This window comes from Grammomys surdaster, unplaced genomic scaffold (genome assembly GCF_004785775.1).
Source record: "Grammomys surdaster isolate TR1022 unplaced genomic scaffold, NIH_TR_1.0 192, whole genome shotgun sequence".
Lineage (NCBI taxonomy): Eukaryota > Metazoa > Chordata > Mammalia > Rodentia > Muridae > Grammomys > Grammomys surdaster.
In genome coordinates, this window is record NW_021604637.1 from 262,143 (window position 1) to 270,891 (window position 8,749).

Here is an 8,749-nt window from a genome sequence, read left to right on the forward strand (position 1 = left end):
GAGTAGAGGTGTGGCTCCATGGTAGAGTGAATGACTGGTATACATGAGGGTCCAGGTTCAGTCTCCAGCATAACAAAAGGTATGGAAAAAACCCACCACAGTTTCTTCTGACCTTCCTCACCTGGCTCAGTGGACCTTTCTCCTATTCTGATTTATGCTCCGATCACAGGAAAATCCTTTGGGGGCAAGTGTCAAGCAGGATGTCTGTCATGACTGGCTAAATCCCAAAGGGACAAAACCCCAGTTGCCCTGCTCCAGATGCTATGTTTAGACTTCTCTCAAGGCTACTTATTGACATCAGTGTGTTTGTCTTTATGTGCCCACTGTGACATGCATATGCATATGTATATGTGGTTCCACTCATCATACATAGGAAACTGTTTACAGGCACCTGCCTCATGTTAGACACTGTGGTGCATGAGAATTGTGGTCCACAGAACAGACACCTGCCAATGGCTGGCTCCCTTCCACAGGGAACATAGGAGGCTCATGAAGTCAGCATAGCTCTGTTGAGTCCACTGGTGGCAACTCACCTGCTTCCCCACTTTGGGTGCCACTGTTCATGACATTCTCAGAGAAAAGCTTTTGGAATTTTGAAGTACATAATCTTGAGAGAAAACACAAACAGAAGATCCGGCAGTTAATATTAAGTGTTTTTTTTCCTAACTAAAGAAGTCATAAAAGGTGTAGGTGACAGGCTCTGTATGTCTTATGTGGGCCAAGAGTTAGAGAAAGAAGGACAATTCCCCAAACCTTAAGTTCCTGCAGCAGATAGGACCCAGATGGTCATGTAGCTCCATCCAGCTTTGGCTTTGGCGCTAGTTTGTCTGTGTGACCCAGGGTACCTGTTTCTCCTTTCTGATATGGTCACTATTGTTCACCAACTTTGTGATAGTGTTTCATGGCAGGGTTCATAAACTGGGCCACAACTCATGCTATTATATAGATAGCTAAAACATAAGTCCCTATACCATTCATCTTCTACACTACCCTTACAGCATCCATCTGCACAAGATACGTCATTAGAGCATCCCTGCATCATCTCTCCTTACAGCATCCATCCCTGAAACATCACCCCATCACAGCTGAGATGTGAGAGTTTTCTCAACTCTCAGTATGGCTGATCCCAAAACACTGATCCCTGTTTCTGCTGGTAAGCTTGACTTACCCAGGAGGTATTCAAGGTTACCCCTGCCAGTAGAATGGTACTTCCTTTGGAAAGTTGCTAAAACAATGGTATACAGTAGGTACTCAATAACTATCTCCTGGGGAAGAGCATAGGGAGTTCTTTTCTAGGATATTAACTGCTGTCATATGCTACCAGTCTCAGGACATCTGAAAATTAACCTCACAGTCTAGCCCAAACCCAACTCTGTTCCTCTCCTCCAGTTTCTGTTTCAAGAAATGGACCCCTAGGTACCCGAGCCTGGCATTGTCTTCATCTGATGAGATGCTCTTTTCAATCTGTTCATGCATCTTCGCCTTCGTTTCTCACCCTTTCTCCAGGCTATGCCTTATGTCCCCAGTCACTGTCTGTCTCCCAGCCTCCCAGCATTTTCCTCCTTGGATTCACACCCCACACAACACACAGAACTGGTCTTGTCTCTTCTGTTGGGGATCCACCACTGAGTCCCTATAGACTCCTTGGCTAAGCTACAAGCTCCTGCCTCACTACAGCCTTGTGCCTCCCACTCTGGCTGCAGCCCTTTCTGGCTTCATGAACGCAGTTCCCACACCCATTCCTGTGTTGAGGATTCTCCTGCCTCTCTCCTAGGGCTCTTACTAATTCTCTAGGAAAAGCAACATCATTGCTTTCTCTGGTCCAGCGCCCCATCCCCTATATGCTCCAAGACTGTCCCATTAGACCTACTGCAATGTCTTCTGGTTGCCTGTCTATTTCTGTGCCCTGTGCATAACAACAGGCAGGGTGCCTGTTTACTGCTGTGACCCTGGCACAAGTCACCGTGCATGTGTTCAGTCAGTGTCAGCTGAGTCCATAAGTATGAATAGCAATGCGATAATGGTTTGCACAGACACTATGTACTCCACATGCAGAGTGTGGAAATAAACTAAAACGTGAGTCACATACTCAGAAGACGATCATCCCAAGAAAGGCAACTAGCCAAGGGATGCTTGTAGACTGCATCTGGTCTGTGTAACCCAGTGTCCACTTGGAAATGCTGTTTCCCAGTGATTCAGAGCCCTCATGAGCCAGGTGCATGGAGGCGGTTTGGGTGGGAGCCTGTTTCCGGAATAATAGTGACAGCATGCCATCCTTTCCAGAGGTGGCTGCAAGTGACTCAACCTCAGGAAGGCACTTGGGAGCCTGAGTTGTTTTCCTATTAGGAGATAGACTGGACCCAGCCACCCTCATACCTTCCCTCAATCACTTGACATGTCTGAGAAGACCTAGGCAGGGTTAAGAGTTCAGACCATCGCCTTAAATAGTGGGGATGGGTTTTGGAAAACACAGGGAATCGTCCATGAGCTCAACCAGCCTCATAAACATCCCTATTACCAGCTAAGCCAGGAGATGCCAGATGACCACATGGCCACGCTGCCTCTCCTGGGTGTGATGGCTGTTTACTATGCATGTCTTTGTAGACTTCAAGACGCTGGCTCACTTTGGGACCATTGGTAGAGTCTTTGGTACACACAACATCCCTTCACGCACCAGGAGGAGAAATGCCCTGTGAAGATGTGGCAGGGAGCAACGGTAATGTGTTCATAGGCTGGCACTTGTTCCCTCAAGCTGTGGCCCATGATCAAGAAAGAGTAAAGGGATTCAGGAAGTTTCTCATGGTGTATAGGCCTCTGGCAACAAGCCACGTGTGAGAATGCTGACTTGATGCTTAGGTGTCATGGACTCCAATCTGACTAACTGGGCAGAACTACATAGACCTGGGTCTCAGACCCTCCATTTTCTTCCACAGGGCCTTGGGACCTGCCTCTTAATCTCAGAGCTTTCACTATAAAACAAAGATGCCTCACAGGGTATGGTGGCACAAGCCTCTAATCCCAGCACTCAGGAGGCAGAGGCAGGAAGATTTCTGTGGGTTCAAGGCCAGCATGGTCTAAAAAGAGGTTTTTCCAGGATAGCCAGGGCTGTTACACAGAGAAACCTTGTTTTGAAACAAAAAAGAGAGAGAGAAAAAAAAAGGTCTTGGAAGAGTAGGAAGGTGAATGTCTGGGAGTCTGGGATGCCTACTGGAATTAACCCCACACTTGGCTGATGTTTGCTCCCCTTAACCTAGTCACATGTCCCTAATATCCCTCTTCCATAACTGTATGCTGATAAAATATCACGGTCTCTCCTATTACCATCTTCATTACTTTTTAAGACCTTCCTGACCTAGATACAGACTTGGCATTGCAGACCAGACGAAAGGAAAACATCATCCAGGGTCACCAGCCAGAGACCAGGAAGGGCAGACCCTGGGCCCATTTCCCAGCATGCCTGGAACCTTAGTGGGTGGGCCCTACCTTTAAGTCTTGGCTGGGCAACACCACCTCCATGCTGCCTCTTTTGGGTAAATGATAGTGTGCCCACATATGCCAGAACAACCCCCCACCAAGACAGCTTTTCTTATTTTTACTGAGTGTATCTTTCCAGGACTCATGTCACATACGAGAACATTCATATTCAATTTACAGATAAGAAACTAAAACCGTATCAAAGGAGTCAACACCTTCGTGTCTCTCAGCTCCCAACTCTGCACAGTGTTTAGGAGTGAGCAGACTCAGAGTCCCCCACACCCTAGAAACCCACAGACACAACAAGCAGAGCTGGCCAGCTGGATGACGTGCAGGTCACTGACCTGAGCAAGGCAGCACTACACACCCAAAATAACTAGGAGCCGGGAGCCAGGGGCAGGGAGCTGAGTGGCCCTTGGTGTGATGTATTTACTAGTTTGATCTGGCTTCTGTTAAAGATGACAATGAACCCATGTTGGGGAAGCCACAGTTACAACCCAAGAGGCAGGGACAAGACGTTACTGATGGGTCGGGGCTGGGAACTGAGTAGGCTTTGGGAGACACATGTGTACTACACAGTGCAATTCCAGGTACTTCCACACACACTGGCCTTGGAACATGAGATCAGAGAGTCTCCTCTAAAGGTACAATGTTACTAAGAATATGTTCTTTATTACCTAAATTAAATGTTGTCTATCAATATAAAAATAAATAAACAGAAAAATAAATAGAGCCTTTATGGTGCTTCCCAAAAGTTTTTCATAGTCCCAGGGATAGATTCCCACCACAGAGACAGAATTGTGATCCATGTTCATGGAAGAAAATTCATCTCCCATACTTCCCCTGTGGCAGACTCCACCAGGCTAAATGCTCAATTTATTCAGAGTCTACTATTTGTAAGACTAATAATAAAGGTTTCTAATACACCCTGATATCATGCAGCAGATTTAATTATCCATCGAGTTTTCAAAGGAGTTTCTATCATAACCATTTCACAGATGAGGAGAGTGAGGCTGGGTGAGGTTTAGCCATTGGCTAACGGTTACATTTAACCAGTCACTCAACAAGCATGGATCTTCTATGCCAGCACATCTTCCAAGCTGCTCCAGGAGGCAGCTTTTGCTTAGCTAGACTTAACCATGAACTCTTGAGACAGGCCCTGCTGGTTCAGAGATTAGTGGTATTAAGTCAGGGCAAATGCACCAGGAAGTGAAGGGACCTTTCTGTAGTAAGGTCCATTGCTATGTCCCCTGGACAGGCAGAACTCACAATTTGGAGAAGCGATGGTCTAGCCTGAGGCTCAGACTAGTTACTAACAGAGGGAAGGGGAATGGTAGGCTGGGTGAAAATGGGAATCCATGAGAAACATCCAAACACTTAGCCACGGAGCTTTTTCAAGAGATCATTTGGTCCCTGGATGACAAATTTAGACTCCTGTGAGAGTCCGAAGCTCATCTATAAAGGATTAATCACCATTGGCAGACCTGGTCAGAGCAAGGAGTCTCTCCAGACCCTGTGCTTCCCTATGTATGGTCCTTGAGTGAAGCTTCCTTTCAGACATGCCTGTAGTGTTAGTATTCTGTCTAAACTCCACCTCCACAGTTATCTGGCAACACCCAGGTATGCTCTGCCCCACAGTTACCTGGCAACAGCCAGGTAGGCGTGCCACTATAAAAGGGGCTGCTTGCCTCCTCCTCTCTCTCTTACTCTCTTACTCTCTTGCCTCTAGCTTCTCCTCGCCTTTCCTTCCTTCCCTTCCCCCTCTCTCCACGTGGTCATGGCCAGCCTCCACTTCTCTCCTCTCTCTCCCTTCTTTCTCCACTATCTTCTCCCATTTCTCTCCCTACCTTTGCCCTCTGCCCTGAATAAACCCTCTCCCCTTTGGAACCATTTGGTCTGCTGTTGTCTGTTCCAAGCTGCGCACCGAAGTCTAACATGTAGCAGCCCTGACTAGCAAGACTAGTCAGCGTGGTCTGGTCATCAAGACCTCCCCTTCCCGTTTTGGGCTGCCATTCTCTGTCATGGCCATTTGACCCTCCCTACCTGTCTGGGTTCTTCAGAGCTTCGTCAAGGTCTATGTTCAAAACATTGCACATCTGGGAGAGTGCCAGCAAGTCTCCGCAGAAATGGTCTTGGGGAAAACGCCATCGGTTGGTTGCACCAACAATCCGGCGCTCCAGCCGAACCTTGCGCTGCTAGATCAGAGAGAGAGAAAGAGAGAGAGAAAGTGAGCTTTAACTTCATCCACAGTATAGCTTTCCCAGACTGTACAACACAAAGAAAACCAATGCAAACTTTAAACTGCTTGCGAATTCTAGGACCTGGCTAGTGTTTCTCATGGGGCATCTTTCCAAATAAAGGATGCTGTCTATGTCCTATGGTTCAAACTATGAATTACTTCAGAAGTTGGGGTCTGGAACAAGAACAGCCAGGGGCAAAAAGGCCAATTGCTTTTTGGTAGGTAGCTAAGAATCCACAAGTAGGGATAGTACCGTGCTTTAAGTACTGTTCCTTGAGTACTTAGCCTAACATCAGTTGGAGAGATACTATGGACACAGAGTTTTCTCTTTGGTAAAATACACAGTAGAAAGTTCACCATCTTATTCATTATGACATACAGCTCGGTGGTGTTTATTACATGCACAGTCTTATGCCACCACCACCTTTATCCAGCTCTAGAACATCTTCATTACCCACCAAAGGCCCTGTGTCCATCAGCCTCCCCATCCGTCTCTTTCCCCCACTGCTGGTGATCACTAAGCTGCTTTCTGATTCAAAAACCTTTGCTCGCCCTGGATATCGTAAATGTAGAATGTCACAATGTCTGGTTCTGTGTGTCTGGCTCCTGCCAGTTGGCTTCATTCCATGGTTCATGCATGTATCTATCAGTACACCCTTCCTTTACAAGGCTGATTGATACCACATTGTGTGACTACACCACCGTTTGCTTATCTTTTATCAGTTGATGACATCTGAATTGCTTCTGCCTCTAGCTGTTACGAATCATGCTGCTAGGAATATTCATACAGTTTCCTTAAGGGAAAAGAACACCAGGAATCTAACCTTCCGACTGATGACTGGGACATCTAACAAGAATCACTCAGCACAAGGGATCCATGGAAGTCATCAATCCTAAGCCACCCAGGCACCAAGAGAATAGGTGGAGATATGGGATCCCAGTTCAGTCCCTGTCATTGTCACTTACTGATTGACAATTTTGGGCAAGTCACTTAACCTCCTGAGCCCCCTCAGACGTCATGCAAAATAGGAATCAGCTTCAATGGGAATAGTGACAAAGATGAACATAGTGATTATGATAATTGCAAAGATGATGACGATAGTAAGTCATGGTCCGTGTGTTGGTGATGATGGTGATGGTGGTGATGGTGCTGACGGCAGGTATGGCAGTGGAAGGAATGATGGTGATGATGTTGGTGATGACAGTTAAAGTGGTGTGTTAATAGTAATGGTAGTGATGGTAGTGACACAGACGGTGATGATGCTGTGGCATTGGTTACGGTAGTGGTGGCGGTAGCGATAATGCTGACTAAGATGGTGACCATGATGATATCACCCTGTTTTTAGAGTTATTAAGAGGATAAAATGAAAACTGTTTAGGAAGTATGTCTTAGCAGGCTGCCTAGCCAGGTGGCTGTAAGCTATGGATTGACTTTAGTTGTAGGCTTAAGGCACGAGCAAGGGTTGCTCAGCTGTGGGGCTGCGCTCTGCTTTCTGAACAGTGCTGCCTAGACTCGCTCTTCCCGGTAGACAGCCAGTCAAGTTTGAGGCACTCAGTGGTGCATGCCCTGGCCCTTATGAAAACATGAGAACCCCACTGTAACCCTGTGCTGCCTGCCTTCCTATAACCACTCTGTGTGTGTGCGTGTGTGTGTGTGTGTGTGTGTGTGTGTGTGTGTGTGTAAATGCCTGTGTGCATGAACATGTGTGTATGGCCAGAGGTTGACATTGGATATCTTTATCACCCTTTTATTTTTTGAATTAGGACTCTCACTGAACCTAGAGCTCATCAATTCAGCAAGAATAGCTGTCTAGAAAGCCCAGGATTCTCTAGTCTTTTCTCACACGCAACACTGGGGTACTCCACCCACACTTGGGTTTTCTATGGATGCTGGGAGATTAAACTCAAGCCCTCAGTCTCAAATGGCAACTGAGCCAGAGGAATGAAAGGTTCCATAGAAAGACATGTCTATGAGGCTGATGAAGTGACTAGGACTTCAGTGATTGTGGAATGTCGCAGACCCAGAGTGAAATTATCTTGGGCTATCTTCAGTCTCCTTACAGGCCATTCCTTGCTTGCCTCTGTGTCTGACACACCCTTGTGACTATCAGGTGAAATAGTTTCGCAATGTATTAACAACTTAAAAACTCAAAATGTCATCAGCTAACACCTCTATCTGTAGCAGAGAGTTTCCCACGCCTTGATATTCCCGCCAATGCACTTGACAGTGATCTGTTAGTATAAAATGCCATAAAGGCACGTTAGAAAATGGAACTCAGAATATCTGAAATGCGCATTCCTGAGCCACGACCACTTACATTTGGTTCCAGAATAAACTATCCCTTACCCGTCTTGAGTTGTGAATTCTGGGTTTTGTATCTATAACCACCTCCCCAGACCTGCTGTCACTGGCCTTCTTGTGAAAGGATCTACTTACTGAGTTCAACATTTTCATGGATGATAGTGGAGATGACACTGGAGGAAAGTGAGGCGCACCTGGAAGACAAAGAACTAAAGCTGAACATTTTACTACATCTCTAAAGCATCTCATCAGACTACTGTAGAACAGGCTGAGCTAAAGAATCCATATTTTACCATAAAAGGAATGATGAGAAAGCTTCAAACATGGGTCATGTGTCAAAGCCAGAGGTTGTCTAAGTGTTTGTTTGTTTGTTTGTTTGTTTGTTCTATAGTTGGATGCAGTGCCTCATACTACACAAGAGCTCTAGTATGGAATGGATGCATGGGTGGATAGATGGATGGGTGGGTGGATGAAAGGATGGGTGGGTGGATGAATAGGTAGATAGATAGAAAGATAGATAGATAGATCTATGCTATTAATTTGGAAAAGCAGCTCAGGTGGAGGAGCAGCAAGATATGCCTTCTCACATTGTCAAGAGGATGAAGATCAATGTATGGCCTCAAGTAGGGTGAACATGCATTCTTTATTTGGATCAGGAGACTATATGGGTGACTTTACCAATTAGCCAGGGCTGTACTGGAGCCCAGTGGATTTATGATTACCTTTGCTTAAAG

General features: G+C 46.2%; 1 protein-coding gene across 2 annotated transcripts in view; it reads right to left on the reverse strand.

The window, feature by feature from the left end:
- Btbd16 (BTB domain containing 16) overlaps positions 1–8,168 on the reverse strand; it is a 49,771-nt gene extending 41,603 nt beyond the window's left edge. Inside the window, exons 1-3 of one of the 2 annotated variants that reach the window (XM_028769466.1) lie at positions 8,151–8,168; positions 5,518–5,666; positions 534–607 (exon numbers count right to left, since the gene is read on the reverse strand). In XM_028769466.1, coding sequence (XP_028625299.1) covers positions 534–607; positions 5,518–5,666; positions 8,151–8,168 — 241 coding nt within the window. Of the gene's footprint in view, positions 1–533; positions 608–5,517; positions 5,667–8,102 lie in introns of both variants that reach the window. The other variant, XM_028769464.1, reaches the window with a different exon arrangement.
- Between the last annotated feature and the right edge of the window lie 581 nt (positions 8,169–8,749).